General features: G+C 54.0%; 1 protein-coding gene and 1 pseudogene across 1 annotated transcript; both read right to left on the bottom strand.

The window, feature by feature from the left end:
- Window positions 1-3,206: 3,206 nt before the first annotated feature.
- On the bottom strand, window positions 3,207-13,922 carry MZF1 (myeloid zinc finger 1). Its single transcript, XM_011969059.1, has 7 exons — window positions 13,217-13,922; window positions 12,711-12,880; window positions 11,132-11,567; window positions 10,501-10,684; window positions 9,672-9,742; window positions 9,455-9,575; window positions 3,207-4,788 (listed from the first exon to the last, which is right to left on the bottom strand). The coding sequence occupies exons 2-7, from the start codon at window positions 12,791-12,793 to the stop codon at window positions 3,356-3,358; spliced, it is 2,328 nt and encodes a 775-aa protein (XP_011824449.1). The 5' UTR covers window positions 12,794-12,880; window positions 13,217-13,922; the 3' UTR covers window positions 3,207-3,355.
- Window positions 13,923-20,617: 6,695 nt separating this feature from the next.
- LOC105531210 lies at window positions 20,618-22,014 on the bottom strand (annotated as a pseudogene).
- Window positions 22,015-22,219: the final 205 nt, after the last annotated feature.

Below are 22,219 nucleotides of genomic sequence, written 5' to 3'. Positions count from 1 at the left end.
TATTTCCGCCGCCTGCCCGCTTTGGCTCTTCCCGCCCGGCCTGCGTTGTGCGCCTGCGCAGCCGCCGCAAACCCGCGTTGCTCAGCGATGGAGTGTGGGGTTCGGCCTCCTTCGGCTGGACTCGGGTATTTCCGTTCATGGAGATGACGCTTCGGCGGCCCTGCGGGTCATTTCCGGCGACTCTCGCGGGGCCGGGCAGGAAGCGGGGTAGCCGCCATCTTTTAGTGGGGCAGACATGGGCCACTTTGCTCGCGGTCACTTCATCCTGTGTTGTGTATGTGCAGAGCGCGGTGGGGGTGGTCGTCTCCGCTGCTGCCGCCACCCACACGGCCTGCCTTTGACCCCATAGGTCACAGACAAGGCAGGGTGATCGCGGCAAGACCCTGAGTGAGACTAGAGGCGTTACCCAGAGGGTGCGAGGTCGAGCACCCTCACTGTCCTATCGCAAACCCAAAGATCCCCGTTCTTGGAGATTCTGATTGAGGTAAACTAACAAAACATGTATTGTGCCAGAGAGTGGTAAGCACTGTGGAGGGTTACAGTGGTGTAGGGGAAGACCTGTCGGGGTGGACACTTGGGGAACGTGACGTGCGGGCGGAGCGTGGGCGCTATTGGCATGGGCCCCGAGTGCCAGCGGAGACGCACTGGAGTCTCTGCGCTTCCCCTGCTAGCTGGAAAAAGGGATGGAGGCGGGGTCAACTTCCCATCCAATCTCAGCTCAGCGTGCCTCGGAGGGCGGGAGGAAACAGAACTCTGCGGGTCTGCGACTTCCGGCCGTCACCACGGAAACTACCGGCCCCGTGAGCGCGTGGTGTGGTGGCCTTTCCCTGCGGAGGCCCCCAGGCGCCACTCCTCTGATTCTGCAGATCCTCCCCCAGGAGTGGCCTCTGGCCAAGGCTGGCTTGTCTGCTTCCCCCGAGGCCAGGCCCTTAGTCTTGGGGGTTAGGGTGACTTGAAGCAGCAGGGGGAAGTCCGGCTGCACCCCGAAAGAAGCTTGGACACACAAACTTCAAGTCTCTGTTACTGGAAATGCCCAGGCCAAGACTAGCCTGACACGTGCCCAGAGCGAGACCTTCAGTGGGGTTTAAAGCTCAAGCTGTACCCTGCTGCACACAGGTCACTTCTTTGAAACTGCCTTTCACCCTGTGTTACCTGCACCCAAGTCATCCATTGGAGGGGTGGGGGAAAGGGGCTGTGTGAAGGACCTGGACAATGGGATGGAAAGGGAAGATGGCTAGGGCAAAATAGTCAATGGCACTGGGTCCTGGAGATGCTGCCCTGAAGCCTGCAGTATGCTGAACTTGCGCTCTCAGCGTCTGTCCACTTTCACCTAAGCTGCGTTTCCACTGCTTTGCTGCTGGATCTACTCCTGACTGAATCCTTCCAATGTGCCTGGGGCCAGGGTGGGAGAAGTCTTCAGCTCTAGTGATGGGAATGATCACCACAGGGCAGGAAAACTGGCCCAGGGCCTGCAGTCTTTGCTTCTCAGACTGGTTGGGGATCCATCTGCAGGGTCCTACACCCTCATCACCTGCTGCTTGTAAACATGAGAACAGGAAAGTCCCGAAAAATCTGAATTTCCAGGTAAAATCCTCCAGTTTTAAAACCAGGAAATGGTTTCCTAGGTGTAAAGGAGTTTTACAAAGACATCCTGAGGCAGAATCTGGATCACCAGGTGTCAGTTTGCTCCTGCTGGATCGCATGATCTTGGTTGGCTAGGGAGAATCTGGCCTGTCTGGGTCCTCTCCTGGGGTTGGCTTGGCCCATGGCCCAGGGGACAGCCATGACAGGGTGTGGAGGGGAGCATGCAGGTTTCAGGCATCAAGTTTAGGCACAGTACCACCCACAAACCTGGGCGTTGGCAGATCCAAGTTGGATCCTTGGCTCCCAGCTGTACGAAGTGCTGTGATCCCACTGGTTCCCTTTGTTCCTCTTGTACTAAGGGTGAGATGCTGAATCTCCCCGTGAGTACAGCTCTTCAGCAGGTACTCCCACTGATAGGTGGATATAGGTAGAAAGCCTTGGCTGCTCATGACCACTTCAGGGAGTAGGGTGCTGTTAGGGTAAGGGTGACTGGACAGCTGAGCTAGGGTGGGAGAGGTAGTATCATGGGAATCATCAGCGCTCACTTGGAGCAAGGAGGACTGGTGGGCTCAGGAGGCTGGTAACCTCTCTGAGGATTGAGTGTTCTCCCAACCCTTGGAGGCCCTGGTCTCAGTGTCAAGGGAAAATCCTATGGGATGTCATTGCCAGACAAGGGCTGGGCTCCAGATCTGCCCACCTAGGCATCACTGTGCAGGGCAGAGACTACAAACACCCCTCTTCACCTGCAGCTGTGTTAGGGGCAGGCCGGAACAGGGGTTGGAAAGGGAGAAAAGACTAGGGCAGCAGCATCTCTTCCCCCTGGCAACAGCAGGTCCTTCCAGGAGCAACAGTTTTTACATACCTCCCAGAAACAGGCTCACTGGGCCCCTTGGAGACACCCACACCAGTGCCCCCTCCTCAGGAGTCTCCTAGGCCTTTGGGGCACCCTCCTGAGAACAGAGACCTCCAGACCAGCTGAACAGTACCCCCTCAGGCCCAGAGGGCTTTCCTGCCAGCTAAGAGACCCCAGGACCGGCTCAGCAGTGCCCCCTTCTCAGGGGACTGAGTTTCAGCTCCATGGGAAACTCACTGGAGCTTGTAAGTTGCAATGCTTCCCTTTGTTCCTCTAGGCCTAAGGGTCTAGCTGCTTCCGGCAGGAACTTTCCCATTTCTAAGCTAGATTGACTTAACCTTCTCAGTCCCCCATTAGTCACCTAACACCTAGTTAGCTGTGCTCTGTCTCTTGACCCTGATTGATCAGGCATGGCACCATGCTACACACATATGGACTCCTGGTAGATGCTCACAGAGAACATTCCTCTCTGGGTTTGGGAAACCGAGGTCCATTGCCCAGGGAGAGCTGAGGCTGGACTGCCCAGGGCAGTTCTGCCCCACCTGCTGCTGGTCTATTCCCTCAGTGTAAACCGGAAGCTTGGTATAGCGGCGGTCCCACACGCGGGGTAGGCGATGCTAGGAGCCACCTCTGTCAGGGTGAAGAGGGGTGTTGTGGAGGGGAACTCGCACAGGAACCATGTGGTTGCAGAGGGAGCACACCAGCCCAGCACTGTGGGGGTTGGAGGGTGAGGAGTGAAGGACGCACAGGTGGGGAGGCACTGAGTGGGTGGAGACCCAGTTTCCATCTACTGTTTATTGGACACCTACAGTGGCCAAGCCCTGGGCGGACCTGCTTATACTTATGTAATCGCCAGCCTCACAACAACCAGGTGAGGTAGGTGTTCTGACCAGGGCGGAGACTGCGTCCCGACTGGAGCTACTCGGCGCTGTGGATGCGCTGGTGCTGAATGAGCTTGGTGCTCTGGTGGAAGCGGCGGCCACAGTCCTGGCAGGCGAAGGGCTTCTCTCGTCGGTGGGTGCGCAGATGCTGCGTGAGTGTGGGCCGCTGGCGGAAGGCCTTGCCACACTCAGGGCATGCATAGGGCCGTTCGCCCGTGTGGATGCGCCGGTGTTGGGTGAGGTTGGCGTGCTGCCGAAAGCTCTGGCCGCACTCGGGGCAGGCGAAGGGCCGTTCGCCCGTGTGGATGCGCTGGTGCTCTGTGAGCCGCGAGACCTGCGTGAAGCCCAGGCCGCACTCGCCGCAGTGGTAGGGCTTCTCGCCCGTGTGTGTCCTCTGATGACGCGTGAGCTTGAGGCGCTGGCTGAAGCGCTGGCCACACTCGGGGCAGGCAAAGGGTTTCTCGCCTGTGTGTACACGGAGGTGCTGCGTGAGCGTGGGCCGCTGGCGGAAGGCCTTGCCACACTCGGCGCAGGCGAAGGGTCGCTCCCCGGTGTGGATGCGCCTGTGCTGCGTGAGGTTGGAGCGCTGCCGGAAGCTCTGGCCGCACTCGGCACAGGCGAACGGCCGCTCGCCACTGTGCACGCGCCGGTGCTGCAGCAGCACTGAGCGGCGGCCGAAGCGCTCGCCGCACTCGACGCAGCCGAAGGACTTATCGCCCGTGTGTACTGCCTGGTGCTCCAGTAGCACGGAGCGCCGCGCGAAGCTCTCGCGGCACTCGCTGCACGGAAAGGGGCCGGGAGGCTCGGGCGCACCAGGAGGGGCCGAGGGCGTAGCGCCAGGGCCCGGAGGATCGCCGTGGATCCGCTGGTGCTGCAGCAAGTTGGAGCGCTGCCGGAAGCTCTGGCCGCACTCAGCGCAACGGAAAGGCTGTTCGCCCGTGTGCACTCTCCGATGCTCTTCCAGGCGCGCGCTGCGCACGAACCCCTGGCCACAGTCGCCGCACACGAACGGCCGCTCCTCGGTGTGCGTAAGCTGGTGGCGCAGCAGGTGCGAGCTGCGGCTGAAGCTGCGGCCGCACTCGCTGCACACGAATGGTCGCTCACCCGTGTGGATCTTCTGGTGCCTCAGCAGGTTGCTGCGTTGGCTGAACACCTTACCACACACGTCGCAACGGCCGCCCCTAACCACCCCACCCCCAGTGCTGGGGCGGCCCCGGCTCCGGCCCCTGGGGGAGCGCCAGCGGGTGGTGACCAGGGCAGGGCCCACACCACGGCAGGGATCCTCCTCCGTGGGGTCCTGCTCACTCCTCAGATCGCTGGGGAGCACAAGCCCATGCGCAAAGCCACCTTCGCGGGAGGGTGATTGGATCTGGCCCGAAAGGCCAGCCATGCCAAGGTCCCAGGGGACGTGGAGGTGAGGGCTTACACTACCTGGACCTGCGGAGACGCTGTTCAGCTGCAGCGCAAACCCTGTGTGCACAAGGGGACCATTCATTCATGACAAAATGCCCACCGTGCCCGGACCCACGTCAGCCCTGGGGACACAGTGTGAACTACAGGGACCTGAAACTGACCAATGAGGCAGACGGAGGTGACAAAGGCAGGGGTAGGGATTCCATCTGTAGCCTTCCCTGATGAGGTGATAATGAGACAGAACCCAGTGCAAGGAGGAAGACTGGGCTTTGTGAAAAAGCTTTCCAGGTCTGATTTAAGTTGGAAAAAATCATTTTTGGAAGGGCTGTAGGGCAAGCGTGGGGGCACTGTCTAGGTGGAAAATGATGGTCTCTGCAAATGCAGGGAAGTGAGTGGGTCTCGAAGGCTGGAGGTAGAGCCAACAACAGTAAGAGGGTGCGGGCTCCTGGATGGTGGTCTAGGGTTTGGATGTGCCTTGCTTGTGATGTCTGTGGGGGCATCTGAGGAACACAGATTTCGTGCAGGCTGTGGGGAAACCTGAGCAAGGGCTCTGGGGCATACACATGGCACACAGAACCCAGGGCCTGCTAGTGATCAACACAGGGGTGGGTGTCTACAGAGGAAAGAAGTCGGTCCCAGCCACACTGTGAGCACTCTAGCGTCTGATGCTGGTAGAAGGACGAGGTATCAGCAACTGCAACTGAGAATCAGGGCCTGGAGAGGGTGGAAAACCTGGAGGAGGTTAAATTAAGAAGACTGAGAGAGCAGTGAGGGCTTTTAGTGGGTGAGAGAAAATCCATAAGCCGCCAAAGAAAAGTCAGATAATTAGAATACATCAAAGGAAATCAGCAAAAACCATATCAGAGTCAAAAGACAAATGGCTAAAAAATAAAAAAAATTAAATTAAAAAAAGGGCAAATGGCAAACTAATAAACTCTCCACAGGCAAAGGGCTAACTAACCTCCTGAGTAAACAGCTACAATAAATCAATAAGAAAGATCAATAACCTCATAGACACACGGGCAAAGGATGTGAACAAGACAGGAAATGTAAGTAATGCTTATATCCCATAAAATATACTCCATCTTCTCCTAGTAAGAAAAATGCACCCTAGGGCTGAAATCATCTGCCATTTCCACACCCTGACTGCAGGGACCCAAGTGTTCCTATGTATTGCTGGTGAGCATAAATGGGAAGACAGTGTGGCAAAATCCATCAGAACAGCAAATATCCCACACTTTGATCAAGTAATTCCATTTTTAGGTACTTCTTCAACAGTTGTGCTCCTCCTTGTACTAAAGATTACAGGTGTGAGTCACTGCGCCCAGCCCATGTATGTTTTATAGAAGAGGAATGGGGCTGGGCGCGGTGGCTTACACCTGTAATCCCAGCACTTTGGGAGGCGGAGGCGGGCGGATCACGAGGTCAGGAGATGGAAACCATCCTGGCTGACACGTGAAATCCCGTCTCTACTAAAAATACAAAAAATTAGCTGGGTGGCTGGCGCCTGTAGTCCCAGCTACACGGGAGGCTGAGGCGGGAGAATGGCGTGAACCCGGGAGGCGGAGCTTGCAGTGGGCCCAGATGGCGCCACTGCACTCCAGCCTGGGCGACAGAGGGAGACTCAAAAAAAAAAAAAAAAAAAAAGAAGAGGAATGGGCCAGGCGCAGTGGCTCATGCCTGTGATCCCAGCACTTTGGGAGGCCAAGGTGGGTGGATCGCCTGAGGTCGGGAGTTCGAGACCAGCCTGACCAACATGGAGAAACCCCGTCTCTATTGAAAAAAATACAAAAGTAGCCAGGTGTGGTGGTGCATGACTGTAATCCCAGCTACTTGGGAGGCTAAGGCAGGAGAATTGCTTGAACTGGGAGGCAGAGGTTGCGGTGAGCCGAGATTGTGCCACTGCACTCCAGCCTGGGCAGCAAGAGCGAAACTCCATCTTAAAAAAAAGGAATGAATCTGTGTCTGTAAATGTCTTTGCTTCTGTATGCACAGAATCTTTTTAGAAAGACACATAAGAAACAAGCAATGTTGGCTGCTGGAGAGTAGGACTGTGTGGCACAGGCAAGGAAGGGGCATTCCACTGTATACTGTCTTGTGCCTTTTGAAATCCTAACATATGAATGTATTAGCTATTCAGAATGTTCTGAAGACGACATAAAAAAGACCTCTCTGAGCCAGGTGTGGTGGCTTAAACCTGTAATCGCAGCTACTTGGAAAGCTGAAGCAGGAGGATCACTTGAGCTCAGGAGTTTGAGAACAGCCTGGGCAAAATAGCAAAACCCCGTTTCTTTAAATAAAGCAAGACTCCATTTCATAAATAAATAGATAAACCTCTCTTGCTGCAAAGAAAAGGCACAGTTTTATTCCCAAGATTCCTTTTCTTTTTTTGAGACTGGGTCTCACCCCCATTGCCCAGACTGGTGTGCAGTGGCACGATCTCAGTTCACTGCAGCCTTGACTTCCCTGGCTTGGGTGATTCTTCCACCTCAGCCTCCCAAGTAGCTGGGGCTACAGGTACGCGCCACCATGCCAAGCTAGTTTTTTGTATTATTTTTTAGTAGAGATGGGGTTTTGCCATGTTGCCCAGGATGGTCTTGAACTCTTGGACTCAAACAATCCACCTGCCTCGGCCTCCCAAAGTGCTGGGAGTACAGGCATGAGAGACTGCACCTGGCTAAGAAGATTCTACAAACTCAGGAGTTGGAGGCACCTGGTACCTCTGGCCATGTAGGTGAATGCGCAGGGCACCAGCCAGGCTGGAGAGGCTGTTTCAGAAGCAGATGCTGGGCAGGGCTGCTGCTGTGGGCTCTGTCCGCACAGAATTCTGAGCCAACAGTATGTACTGCCATGATTGACTTCTGGATTTCTTCTCCCATCCTGGCAGAAGGCTATGTTAAGGGTGAGAAACCATACTGAGAAAGTCAGGGTTGTTAGGTAAACAGTCCCATTGGACGCTGAGATGTCAATCTCTCTCCCAAGGATGCTGACAGGAGGCTGAAGGTACCTTCCTGTAGGATTCAGACGATGGAATGAAACATGCTTACAGTGGAGAGTGCCCCCAAACTGGCCTAGCCACATTGCCCTATGGGTCTGTTTGCAGTATGCACTCATACTCAAGCTGTTTGCTCACATTCCCTAAGAAAAGGGTCTCCTTGGGGAGTTGGGTTCCCCCATGTCCCTTCTAGCCAGTAATCCCCACATCTACCTGCTCAGAGCTGTCAGCCAGATTTGTGGTGCCCCTCTCTTGCATATAAGCCAACAACTAGGAAAGAATAGAGACCACACTGTTTTTTAAAAAAGTTACTGCTGTTCTCAGAGAAATAAGGATACACATTACAAGTGAAAGAACAGGAGGCAGCTAAAAAGATGAACATTCAGAGAATGAAAACACTCTTGGAAATTAAAAGTATGCTAGAAGAGGCCAGATGAAGTAGCTCATGCCTGTAATCCCAGCACTCTGGGAGGCTGAGGTGAGACAATCACTTGAGGCCAGGAATTTAAGACCAGCCCTGGAAACATAGTGAGAACCTGTTTCTACAAAAAAATTAAAAAATTAAAAATGAGGCAAGTACAGTGACACATGCCTGCAGTCCCAGCTACTTGGGAGGCTGAGGCAAGAGGATCACTTGAACCCAGGAGTTCGAGGTTACGGTGAGTTATGATGGCACCACTGTGCTCTAGTCTGTGTGAAAGAGTAGACCCTAAAAAAAAAAAAAAAAGGCTACCAGAAATGAAAATGTTAAGGTCTGAAAGATACAAGTGAGGAAATTTCCTGGGAAATAGAGTAGAAAGACGAAGGAATGGAAAATTGGAGTGAAAAGAACATAAAAGGATTAATCCTAGAGGCCAACACCAAGTAACAGGCATCCCAGAAACAGGGAACAGGGCAATAGAATGGAAGGAAATAAACATTTCAAGGCAGTTTCTCAGAACTGAGAGATGTGAATTTCAAACTGAAAAGGCTCACCGACAATAGTAATCAAAAAGGTTTGTGACTGTATTAATAAAAAGAATTCTTCCAGCCAAACTTCAATCTAATGTTGAGGGTTAGACGATGTGTTTCAGATATGGGACATCTCAGAATTTTATCTCCCACACCAGAACACCCAGAAAGCTCCACCAAAACAAAGGTGTGAACTAACAAAGAGGAGACCCTGGGTCTCAGGAACAGGAAGGAACAGAACAGAAGATGGGCTGTGGGGGAACCTGGATGATGCCAGACAAAGGTGGTGGCTAAGAGGTAGATGGCAGGGGGCCTCTGGCCTGTAATGCCCGCATGATTGGGCAGGATTCCTATCCTGTGTCAAGGTCCCTCCTGCCCACCTGCTCTGTCTACTAACCTGCTGTCCTTGTCAGGTCCCAACCCTACCTGTCCTGATGCCTGATCAGCAGGATGCAAGCCCAGGAGGCCATCCAAGATACCAGGACTGGGAGAGAATATGGGTACGGGGAATACAGGCCCTACTTGCAAAAGATTTTACTGGGGTGGGGAGTTTCTAGAAAGTAGAGGGACTGTGCGATCAGTGGTAGTGGTGGGTGGCTTTTTTTGAGGACAGAAGATGCTAGAGGAGGTTGAACCTTACATGGGATGATCTAGGGAACGGGGAAACTTGGAGATACTGGAGTGAGAGGGCTGCCTGCATAGGGCGAGGAGTGGGGTCAGCGGAGATCGTGCTGTCCATGCAGAGGGCCTAGTCCCACCACACCCCATCTCACTTACCTGGGGAGAAGATGTCCCCAGCTTCCTCATGCCACAGGGCCCTGGGGTGCTCCCTCCATGGGGGACCCTCAGGCCCAGTGTTACTGTGGGGAAAGTCCTGGTCCAGCACTGTCCCACATCCCTGAAATCACAGTGGTCACTGCTCATCTGTGCCTGGCTGGGCTCAGGGAGCAACCCCCGGGGAAAGGAGGAGAACATGGACCTGGGCAGGACTTACCTGGGCCTCCTCAGGCAGGAGGGTGGGTACAGACTCCTGGGTGGCAGCTAGAGGCCCAGACTCCAGGAAATCTAGAGAGGAAAACTGAGATCAGGCAGCCTGAGCGAGTTTCCACCCCACTGCCCTTCTTAGTGGTGTGCCAGGTGCTGGGATGCAGAGAGGTGGGATTCCTGGTTGTGGGCTTGGGTTGGGGAGGGCAGTGCAGGGTAGCTGAGGGCCCAGCTTAGGGGCTGGGTGAAGCAGAGTACCCTGGAAGGCCAGGGGTTGAGCTGCAGTGGGATGAGATGGGCTTAGGTCTGTGCCCCTGTAGCCTTACGTGAACCATGCGGCAAGATGGTCAGCGGGGATCAGAGGTATTGTACAGGGGTCCACACAGGAATGGCAGGGTGTGAGCAGCTAGTTCAGGTGCCCTGCCTGGGAGGTGAAAGGGGTCATACCCCCAACACTACGAGGTCATCCCTCAGCAGCTCCTAATTATACCAAGGCCTGCTGTCTGTTCCCCAGTGAAAAGCAGATATTGCCTAACGGATCTCCTTGGGGACTGAACACCACATGCCATCAGTGCTGGGAAACCCCAACAGCCTGCTGCATGCCAGGGGGTTCATGGGTACAGGGCTGTGGCAGTCAGGCTTGGTTTGTGAGGGGTGGTGACAGTGCTGGCTGCAGTGGAGGGGAGACATTACTGGGTGGAATGTGGAGGCTACTGGCACATGGAAACCATTCCATTTATGACAAACCTGGCCCAGTGGACTTCAGACTGACTGCTCAGGCCAGGCTCCCTGGCCCACCCAACCAGACCTTAGGTGCTGCCCACACTGCATGCTCTCACCTGAGTCCTCTGTAACCTCTGGTTCCTCTTTCACCTGCAGGCCCAGTGGTGCTTCCTGCATAGTCCTAGGAGGTGTCTTGGGCACAGGCTCTGGAGTTGGAGGCTCAGTTTGAGGTAGGGGCTGGAAACTGGAGGGCTCCATCTTCTCTGATAGGACCTCCTGGCCCTGCACCTGGACTGTGACCTGGGGAGGTGCCCTCACCATCAGAGGTCCTACCAGAGAGTAAGGCTGGCCGCAAATCTCACTGTAGGATCCCAGGGGCCCGCCTTGTAAATACCTACTGACTAGGTCCTCCAAGGACCCACCTCCCCTAGTCCCTGAGCAAAGAACGAAGGGACCACCTGCAGTCCCTCCCCTGCTGTGACACTCAGAGCCTTGCAGTACTTTCCCCATATCCCCCCAGCCTGCAGCTCCTATGTCCATGTGACTGCAGGTGATGCAGGAATGGGCTGCAGAGTCTGGCCCTGGAATCCCTTTGCCCTGGGCAGCCTTGCACAGGGTCTCTGTTGCAGGTGGCCACTTCTGTACCACAAGGGAGAATGTGTGTCTGGCAAAGCATGGTGCTACCCAGGGTGAGGCAGAGCTGGATGATGCTCCAGTCCTGAACCCCATTCATGGTCACTCACTCACCCATCTCCGGGGTTCGCCCGGCTCCCGGCGCAGCCCATCTACTAGGGCAGCAGCCTCCTCGGGGCTGCCTGGCCGCTGCCCCTGCATACGGGCCTGGATCTCAGGGGGCAGTGCGCCCAGGAACTGCTCCAGCACCAACAGCTCCAGCATTTGCTCCTTGGAGCGTACCTCTGGACGCAGCCACTGGCGACACAGCTCTCGGAGCTGGGCCAGGGCCTCTTGGGGCCCTGTGGCCTCCTCATAGCGGAAGCACCGGAAACGCAGGCGTGCAGCTTCAGGGCCTGGGTCCCATAGGGCAGCCTCACCCTCCTCCTCAGAGTCCTCTAGCTTCACCATGACAGGCCCCTCCTCTTCTGGGGGTGCTCGGTCTGGGGAGCCCAGCACCGCAGGCCTCATAGAGGGTACCAGGTCAGGTATCTGAGGCCAGTGTCTGCCCCTGGTGAAGAAATAGGATGAGGCTGTTGCAACAGGAGTAGACAGTGAATGCTTCACTACCTAGTCTATCCTGTACTGTTTGATCCTCAGACCTACCCCATGTGGAAGACAGATGAGGAAAGAAGCAAAGAAAGGCCATTCACACCCCACAGACTTACGCAGCTGGAAGCCCTCCCTTAGCCACCTGTATCCCTGGTCTTCTCTCCACTTGGGCCTGTGCAAAGTCTCTGATAGTCTCCCTGCTCCAAACACAGGCTTTTTTTTTTTTTTTTTCCTTTGTGACAGGGTGTCACTCTGTGGCCCAGGCTGAAGTGCTGTGGTGAGATCATGCGTCACTGCAGCCTTGACCTCCCAGGCTCCAGAGATCATCCCACCTCAGCCTCCCAAGTAGCTGAGACAACAGGTGTGTGCCACGACATCCGGCTAATTTCTTAATTTTTCTGTAGGGATGGGATCTTACTATGTTGGCCAGGCTGTTCTTGAACTCCTGGGCTCAAGCAGATGATCCTCTTGCCCTGACCTCCCAAAGTGCTGGGCCTTACAGGTTTGTTCCACCATGCTTGCCCACAGGCTGTTTTTTAGGTCTAGAAGACACTTCTCTCCCCTGTATCCTTCCCTTCTTCTACATGTGCAACCTCATTCCTGCGCTGCAGCTCTCTCTTTTACCAGGTGGATGGCATCTATACACCTACAGCCTGGGCATCAGCATCACTGATGGCATCTCCCCCCACCCAACACCAGCCCTCACTTCACCTTCTACTCTCTCATTTACTTAGATTTGGCTCCTCACTTGGGCCTCACCATCATTCCCCTCCCAGCCTGGAAGCCTCGCTCCACTTAATCCTTCATGTCAACCTGTGCAGTCACCTGTATGGCTCAGCCCCAAGGCAGCACCCTCTCTCCCTACTCAGTCTCATCTTCTGAGCCCAACATCACACTACACAATGCCCCATCTCAGCTTCATGATTTAGGTGGGGTTGGAAGAGGATGGGGGAGCTTCGCAAGGGGTGGGGGTGGGGGTCGGCAAAGGCTCCAAGACCGCTGGAATAGGAGCCTCCAAGGAAGTCCCGAGATTCTGATTCCGCCCATCTTCAGGTCACTGTGCCTTTGAGAACTTGTTTCCGCATCTGCAAGTGGGGCTGACCTCCCTCCTGGCGCTGTTCCTTCTGCAGCTGCGGCTTTGTGAAGGAATCTGCGTTTATGAAGGGGATGGCGCCGCAGAATCATCCCCCTGTGGGTGGCATTGATTTCGAGGGTCGCCTGATCCTGGGGGCCAAGCCTCCACTCTTCAAGGTGCCAAGTCAACCTGAAACCCTGGGAGAAACTTGGGTCATAGCCAAGATGGTAGGTACCTACGGAGGGTTCCGAAATACACTTCCCAGAAGTCCAGGCGGCAACTTCCGCTCCAGCGTGCCAAGGTAGGTCGTGAAGACGCCTAGGCAGCCGGGGGCGGGGCTCCCAAAGCCTGTCGTCGTGGCAACCAGTAGTGATTGACAAGCCTCTCGCTCTAGCCCTGGGCGCTCCCGTAAGGACTGCCCGGATTCCTTCCCTGCGCTCCCGGTCTCGCTGGGCAGCCGGAATCCCTGAGTCTGCAGCCACCACCCCGGTCCCCACCCTAGCCCTCCCGGTTAAGAGGATCCCCGCCCTCACCTCGGCGCTCAGCGAGCCGCTCCGCGCTCCTGAGCACGCGCAGTCTTCGACTTCCCCACCCGCTGGACTACGTCTCCCAGGATACTCCGCGCACCAGCTCGAGCGCCTCCTTGCCCTTCCCCTACTCTCGCCTCGGTTTCTACACCCTCTCCTCCCGTCCCCTAGCGGTGGTCGCAATCATCAGGTCACGCTCCTGGCCGCTTCTTCCCATGCTCCCCGCCTCGAATCCGTGCGTCGACATGCGCAAGCCTCTCGGGGAAAACAGACTGCAGTACCGCCTTCCAGATCGCGCATGCCCCCCACCACATTTTCCTCAATTCTCTACGGGCCTTCCTGAGATTAGCAGGGTCCTGCACCAATCACGGCCGTCATTGGAACGCCGTTGGCGCCCCACCGCGTCTCCATGGCAACTCCCTGCAGGAAGGGGCCTCTGCTACTTCCTAGGCGGCAAAATGGAGAAAGGCTTGGCCCGATGCTTTCCGGGAGATGTAGTCGGCAGGGTCCCTCGTGTGCACGTGCGTGCGCGGCGCGATTACGTTCCTCTGTGATCATGGGCGAGGGGCGGGCCCTGAACGTCTCCATGGTAACCTGGGGACCCGACCCGACATCGCCTGGGCAAGCCGGAGACGTGGCGGGCGTTGGAAATGCAATGGGACTTGTGGGATGAGGAGGTGGGGAGGGGTACTGGGTCAGAGAGATGCCGATCGATAGAAACAGCGAGGAAAGACAGAGACAGAGAGACCAGAGACTCAAGGGCAAGGAGAGACGAAGGACAGGCGGGAGGAAGAGAGACAGAGACAGACCCACAGACTGGGAGTGCCGGAGACTCGACGCGAGGAGAGAGTGAAAATAGTGAACAAACATAGAAACACGGGTCCAAGTTATAAGAGGGCTGAGTGGATCAGAGGGTTAGGACCGGGCAAACTGGTGTCAGAACAGTTAGCAAGAGAGAGGCAGATCAGAAAGGGATGCAGATGAAAGACACACAAAGAAACGCAGAATGGGTTCACAGAGACAAGAAATGCAGATATCCAGACTCACGAGGCAGACAAGAAGGGAGAGGGACAGAGACAAGAAGGGAGAAAAGGGATAGATATTAGAGATACAGTAAGATGGACTGACAGTTTTCAAAGACCTAGAGAAAGATGACAGCACCAAGAGAGGGAGAATCAGAAGTAGAACTGTTAGGAAAACTTAGGAGTCCAGATGCTGTCCAGTTAGATGCTACCTTGTAAAGGCTGATAGATTGCAAATGCTTTCTGCCCATTGTATCGCTTTATAGCCCACTAAGCAGTTTTGTGTCCGACTTCGTGCTTTTATTTCTTTTTTTTTTGTTTTGTTTTTTGACGGAGCCTCGCTGTCGCCAGATCTCGGCTTACTGCAACTCCACCTCCCGGGGTCAAGTGATTCTCCTGCCTCAGCCTCCCGAGTAGCTGGGACTACGGGCGCGCACCACTACACCCAGCTAATTTTTTATTTTTAGTAGAGACGGGATGGCATCATGTTGGCCAGGATGGTCTCGATCTCTTGACCTCGTAATCCGCCCGCCTCGGCCTCCCAAAGTGCTGGGATTACAGGAGTGAGCCACCGCGCCCCACCGACTTTCTTTCTTTGTTTTTTTTTTTGGCAGTCTCACTCTGTCGCCCAGGCTGGAGTGCAGTGGTGCAATCTCGGCTCACTGCAACCTCCCTCTCCCAGGTTCCAGCGATTCTCCTGCCTCAGCCTCCCGAGTAGCTGGGACTACAGGCTGCTCCACCACACCCGGCTGATTTTTGTACTTTTAGTAGAGATGGGGTTTTACCATGTTGGCCAGACTGGTCTAGAACTCCAGACCTCGGGTGATCCGCCTGCCTCGGCCTCCCAAATTGCTGGAATTACAGGTGTGAGCCACCGCGGCCGGCCAGTGTTCATTCTTTCTTTCCTATCTTCCTAGAATCATCTTGCTGGTTCCCTCAGTACGATAAATAAATCTTTGACACATGCTCACTGAGAGTCATGTTTTTAACCGTTTTGAAATTATGTTTGGCAGTCTGAAGGGAACCTGTTCTCCGGGCTAGGGGACAAACAGGGAAAAAGAAAATAGTGACACATACCCAGGAAAGGGAGGAAGGGAAGGTGATGTAAGACAAAGACATTAGGCGGCGAGAAAGTCAGCCTTTGGTCCGAAACAGTTTCTGGCGCCCCTGCCTGGACTCCGTACGGTGCAGCCTCGTTGCCAAACTACGTTTTCCGGCAGGCCCCGGGGCGCCGGGCGCCGAGCCGAGAGCGACGCAAGGGGCGGGCCTGACGCAGCCTCCTGGGTGCCCGGCCGTCGCCAGGCAACCTTCCCCCTTCGCGGCCGAGACTGAGCCTGGGCTCGGCCTCCTCCGGGAAACTGCGCTGAACTGCGCTGTGAGGCGGGGCGATGGAGAAGGGCCGAAGCCCCCCAGGCCCAGCTAAAGCAGACGGCTCGCACTGCGACCCGAAGGTGAGGGTGATCGGCCGCGCTGGGGCCCGGCTTCGGGGGCAGGAGTTGCGGCCCTTCCGCTTGGTTCGGTCCGGGAACTGGGATATGAGGCCACTGCGTGCACAGCTGGCACGCACCCGAGTGGGTCAGTGGGAGCCATCGTTGGCCCCGCGGTTCTCTGGGAAATGTAGACCCGCTAGGCGGGACGGTACCCGCCTCAGGCCATACTGCGCAGGTGCTGATCTGAGTCTGGGTCCCTCCTGGGTCGAGGAGTTCTTTGACCCAGATCTTCGTGGAGGCGTGTTCGCCCGGCCCTAAGGTCCCTTGCGGGCCTCCTCGGCCTTACAGCGCTTGTCCGCTGTTCGTACCCCTTCCCTCCTCTGTCTTGGAAATGTAGTCTCGAGGGAGGAGCTTGGTCATCCACCCAGACTTCGTGAGGCCCCCGAGCTTGGGGCTGCCTGTTGAGAGTGGGAGGGAGAGAGTGAGTGAATGTGTGGGTGAATTAATTTACAATTATGGGAGAGCAGGCAAAGGTATGAATGTGGGAGAGAGAAGGATGGGCCCAAGAGTGGTTCAGATTTCGGTGCTTTCCCCAGGCTTGAACCTTCCCCAGTCCACCCGCCTTTCCCTGTCTCCCTAGCTGAAGGCCCTGTGGGCTGTGCCTCCTTGTTTCAAGGCAGGTGCGTGGTCCATGGAGGTACTCATCATAGGTGTAGTCACTCCACAAACAGAACGGTCAGGCCGCATTTGTTCATGTTTTTTTTTTTTTTCTTCCTTCCTTCTTTCCTTCCTTCCCTCCCTCCCTCCCTCCCTCCTTTCCTTCCTTTCTTCTCTCTCTTTTTTTTTTTTTTTTGAGACGGAGTCTTGCTCTGTCGCCCAGGCTGGAGTGCAGTGGCGCGATCTCGGCTCACTGCAACGTCCGCCTCCCGGATTCAACCAGTTCTCCGGTGTCAGCCCCCCAAGTAGCTGGGATTACAGGCACACGCCACTATGCCGGGCTAACTTTTTTTTTTTTTTTTTTTTTTGAGACTGAGTCTTGCTCTTGTCACCCAGGCTGGAGTGCAATGGCAGGATCTTGGCTCACTGCAACCTCTGCCTCGCCTCCCTGGTTCAAGCTATTCTCCTGCCTCAGTCTCCCGAGTAGCTGGGATTACAGGCACCCACAACCACGCCCGGCTAATTTTTGTATTTTTAGTAGAGACATGGTTTGGCCATGTTGGCCAGGCTGGTCTCGAACTTCTGACCTCGTGATCTGCTCGCCTCAGCCTCCCAAGTGCTGGGATTACAGGCATGAGCCACCGTGCCTGGCCTGTTTCTGTTTTTCACACGCACAATTTAAAAAAAAAATCTGTTTTGACCAGGTATTACATTCACATGGTTCAAAATGTAAAAGAGATAAGGTGAGACAGACACACAATAAATAAATAAATATGGCGGGGGATGGCCCTCTCTCATAAGGTTGTGTTTGAAAAGAACTGCAGAAGGTGAGGGGAAAAGCCATGCAGATAACAGGGAAGAGCACCTGCTCTGGGCCAAAGGAACAAAAGCCCCTTTGTAGCTGGCACAGTGGCTCACGCCTGTAATCCCAAACTTTGGGAGGCCGAGGCGGGTGGATCACTTGAGGTCAGGAGTTTGAGACCAGCCTGGCCAACATGGTGAAACCCTGTCTCCACTGAAAATACAAAAATCAGCTGGGCATGGTGGCACACACCAGTAGTCCCACCTACTTGGGAAGCTGAGGCAGGAGAATTGCTTGAACCTGGGAGGCAGAAGTTGCAGTGAGCCAAGACTGCGCCATTGCATTCCAGCCTAGGGGGCAGAACAAGACTATCTCAGCCAACAATCAAAACAAAAAAAGCCCCTTTGCTCTGTCTGGAGAATGTGGTCAGGAGTGAGCAGAGTAGAGGAGGAGGCTTTGAGTCTTACAAGGGAACCAGTGAGGACTGTGGCTTTTACTTGAAGGCCTGGGAGGGCTCCAGCAGAGGTCAGGATCTGACTTAGGTTCACTGAATCATTCTTGATCTGGTATGGAGAACCATCATCCCCTTCTATCCTTGGGTACTCCACGGTGGTGGTACCAACTAGGGAAGCTCTCTTCTGTGTTAGTTTCTTTTTTTTTCTTTTTTTTTTGAGATGGAGTCTCGCTCTGTCGCCCAGGCTGGAGTGCAGTGGCCGGATCTCAGCTCACAGCAAGCTCCGCCTCCCGGGTTCACGCCATTCTCCCGCCTCAGCCTCCCGAGTAACTGGGACTACAGGCACCCGCCACCTCGCCCGGCTAGTTTTTTTGTATTTTTTAGAAGAGACGGGGTTTCACCATGTTAGCCAGGATGGTCTCGATCTCCTGACCTCGTGATCCACCCATCTCGGCCTCCCAAAGTGCTGGGATTACAGGCTTGAGCCACCGCGCCCGGCCTGTGTTAGTTTCTTATTACTGTTGTAATATTACTGCGAACTTAGTGGTATGAAACAACATAAACTTATTATCTTAGAGTCCTAAAGGTCAGAGTCTGAATTCGGTTTTACTAGGCTAAAATCAAGGTATCAGCAAGGCTGGTTTCTTTTGGAAGTTCTGGGTTTCAGTGATCACACAGCCTTCTCCTAAGTCAAATCTTCCTCTGCCTTTTTTTTTCTTTTCTTTTTTTTTTCAAGATGGAGTCTTGCTCTGTCCCCGAGGCTGGAGTGCAGTGGCATGATCTTGGCTCACTGCAACCTCTGTCTCCCGACTTCAAGCGATTCTCCTGCCTCAGCCTCCCGAGTAGCTGGGATTAGAGGCGCGTGCCACCACGCCTGGCTAATTTTTGTAATTTTAGTAGAGATGGGGTTTCACCATGTTGGTCAGGCTGGTCTCGAACTCCTGACCTCATGATCTGCCCGCCTCAGCCTCCCAAAGTGCTGGGATTACAGGTGTGAGCCACCACGCCTGACCCCTCTGCCTCCTCTTATAAGTACCCCTGTGATTATATTTCGGGGCCACTGGAATAACTCAGGATAATCTCCTTATCTTGAGATTAATTTACAAAGTTCCTTTTGCCATGTAAGGTAATTTACTCCTCGTTTCCTGGGATTATGATATGGACATGTTTAGGTGACCTTATTCAGCTTCCCACACTGCCATTTGCTGTCTCCAAGTGAGAAGTGTGGAGATGGGTAGTTCACCTCATCCTGCCTGGGAGGTGGCTCAGGATCTTTTGATTCTCTTGGCTTCCTCTTGTGGTTTTAAGAGATTCCTGTGGAGCCCTAAGGAGTTAAGAGAACATGGAAAAATGGGCTTAACTGGCAGGAACAGAAATGGGTAAACAGGAGCAAATGTCCTGAGAAATGGGGTCAGCTGCAAATGGTTCACTTGCACGCAAGCATCATGTCTGCAAGCACTAAACCTGAGCAGCATGACCTTGTAAAACTTCCCTCTTGCTTCTTGGCAGACAGGCTTCCCTCTTCTTTTTTTTTTTTTTTTTTTGAGACGGAGTCTCACTATGTTGCCCAGGCTGGAGTGCAGTGGCGCAATCTCGGCTCACTGCAAGCACCACCTCCTGGGTTCACGCCTTTCTCCTGCCTCAGCCTCCTGAGTAGCTGGGACTACAGGCGCCCGCCACCACGCTCGGCAAATTTTTTTGGATTTTTAGTAGAGACCGGGTTTCACTGTGTTAGCCAGGATGTTCTCGATCTCCTGACCTCGTGATCTGCCCGCCTCGGCCTCCCAAAGTGCTGAGATTACAGCCGTGAGCCACTGCGCCCGGCCCCAGGCTTCCCTCTTCTGTCTTGCCCGTTGCTCCCTTGCAACATTTTCTCTCCATTTTCTCTAATAAATCTGCCTTTCTAAACTCATTACTGTCTTGGAAGATTCTTTTACCACCTGCATGCCAAGGCCTCAGGCAGCCATTTACCACGACATTTTGGTGGCCCACATAGGGACTCTCCCTACAGGAGACTCTCTCCCCTCTCCCTTCCTACTCGAGATCCCTGGTGGACAGTGTGGAAGTGTGTGGAGACAACTGAAGGTCTCTGGCCGGGGATACACTCTGGTGAAACTGAAAGGTGTCCTGGGAGGCTGAGGCGGGCAGATCACCTGAGGTCAGGAGTTCGAGACCAACCTGACCAACATGAAGAAACCCCGTCTTGACTAAAAATACAAAATTAGCCTGGCATGGTGGTGCATGCCTGTAATCCCAGCTACTCAGGAGGCTGAGGCAGGAGAATCACTTGAACCCGGGAGGCGGAGATTGTAGTGAGCCGAGATCTCACCATTGCACTCCATCCTGGGCAACAAGAGCAAAAGTCCATCTCAAAAAAAAAAAAAAAAAAAAAGAGAAACTGAAAGGTGCCCATTCAGAGGTACCTAACCACCACTACCTGCTCTGGAGAGGGACCTAAATTCACTTTCCTTTTTCAGCCTTCCAGCAACCAGCTCCCAGTAGCCCTCTGGTAATTGATGGCATCTGGCCAGGGCTGCTGCATGGTGTTGCTTGAACGCCAGGGGGTCAACAGAGCTGGCTGCCTTGCCTGGAAGGGAGAAAGACTCTCTCCTATCCTTCTCTGGTCAAGAGTTCCAGAACTTTATGTGTGGTGCAGGTAGCAGCGACAGCTCATCTAGGGCAAATCCACACACGTTTTGAGTGACTTAGACCTTCTCACTCTAAATTCTCCTGTGAAGAGCTGGCTGTCCTGCTCCAGATGTTTTAATGCAGGTGATCCCAAACAGCACCGCAACGGTGAGTCTTCCCTCAACCTCTTCCCCTCAGACCCTGGGCCAAGCACGCAGTTAATTCGTGCCTGGACTGACCTGGGACTGCCCACCCTAGTGGTCATCCCAGGGTAAGGCACCCTAGCTCTGGGAGGTTTTTTATTTTTTGTTGTTGTTGTATTTTCTTGTTTTATTCAGATAGCACTCTGATCACACATGGTCCAACAACACTCAAATAATAAATCAAATATAATCAGATGTTAAAGATTGGTCTTCAAACATCATAGTCAATGATGCCACACTTGCCTATGATCTCTCCAACATAAAACCACATCAACACCTCAGTGGCCACCAAACCATTCAGCACAGCTTCCTTAACTGTGAGCTGTTTGAAGCTACCAGTCTGAGCACTAATGACTATTTTCTTCAGGCTCTGAACAGCTGTAGGGATCTCAGCAGGGGTGGGAGGAACCAGCTCAACCTTGGCGTAGTACCAAAATGTGGCCAATCGAGGCTTCGAGTAAGTCACAACAGCGTTCACCAGCGCCGGGGTCTTCTCCACAAGGTTACGGACAAATTGGCCATGGCTCTGGGATGAAAAGTCCGTTGCCCCGAACGGCCGGTAGAGGTTTTTTCTTTTTTCTATTTTATTTATTTATTTAGACACAGCGTCTTACTCTGTCACCCAGGCTGGAGTGCAATGGCGCCATCTGGGAGGTTTTTTCTAATAGGCAGGACGCCCCTTTAGAAAAATGCACCTCAGGGTCCTTTAGCAGATGTGAGTAGAGTATTTTTCGTGGTAGGATGCCCCAAGTGAAAATGTGGCTTAACTAGCCCCAAGCAACTTGGTTTCCCTGTCACACAATTGGACAGACCCTGTCTAGTCCCTCAGACTCACCTCTGGGCTGCATTCTAAAACATTGGAGGACCGGGTGTGGTGGCTCACACCTGTAATCCCAGCACTTTGGGAGGCTAAGGTGGGTAGATCATGAGGTCAGGAGATCGAGACCATCCTGGCTAACACAGTGAAACCCCATTTCTACTAAAACAAAACAAAACAAAACAAAACGAAATTAGCTGGGCATGGTGGCGGGTGCCTTTAGTCGCAGCTACTTGGGAGGCTGAAGCAGGAGAATCGCTTGAACCCAGGAGGTGGAGGTTGCAGTGAGGTGAGATCGTGTCACTGCACTCCAGCCTGGGCGACAGAGCGAGACTCCGTCTAAAAAATAAGATAAAATAAGATAAAAAAATAAAATACTGGAACAAATTTGACCCCCAAAGTCTCAAAAAGAAATGCTTAAATGCTTAATTTTCCTATGCAATGTGTCTTGCCTGCTTTACAAACTTCTGGGTCAGAAATTCAGGCCTCTGAATGGGACCCTTGCCCCCAGTACTGTTTTACAGCTCGACCTTTTCTGTCGTAACTTCTGTAAATGGTCCGAAGTTCTTTATGTTCAGGATTTCATGACTGTCTCTCTGGATCCCAATCCCTGCCAAATCTGTCGAATGTGCTTGGCTAAATTATCTCGCCCCACTGACTCTTCTGACATTCTAGATAACCATTCCTTTATCCTCTTCTGCTTTCCCCAACCAGCCTCCCAAAATGCTGGGATTATAGGCATGAGCCACTGCACCCAGCCAAGAGGCCACCCCCGTGCATGTCACCTTCATGTTCAACTGTACCTACTCCATCTGTTCCTTGTCCCTCACCTCCTTGTCATCTCAACCTTGGATGTCATTTTCCAGTTCCGCCTCCTTTTCAGGGACCCTTGTCCCCATTCACATACTAGGTTGTGGGTCACTTATGATCCCACTTGAGCTCCAGACAAGGTTCTGCTGCTCTGAGACATGGCAAATGGAGATGTAGGAACCATCA

This window comes from Mandrillus leucophaeus, unplaced genomic scaffold, assembly GCF_000951045.1.
Source record: "Mandrillus leucophaeus isolate KB7577 unplaced genomic scaffold, Mleu.le_1.0 Scaffold870, whole genome shotgun sequence".
Lineage (NCBI taxonomy): Eukaryota > Metazoa > Chordata > Mammalia > Primates > Cercopithecidae > Mandrillus > Mandrillus leucophaeus.
This window is presented reverse-complemented; position numbering and strand designations above follow the sequence as displayed.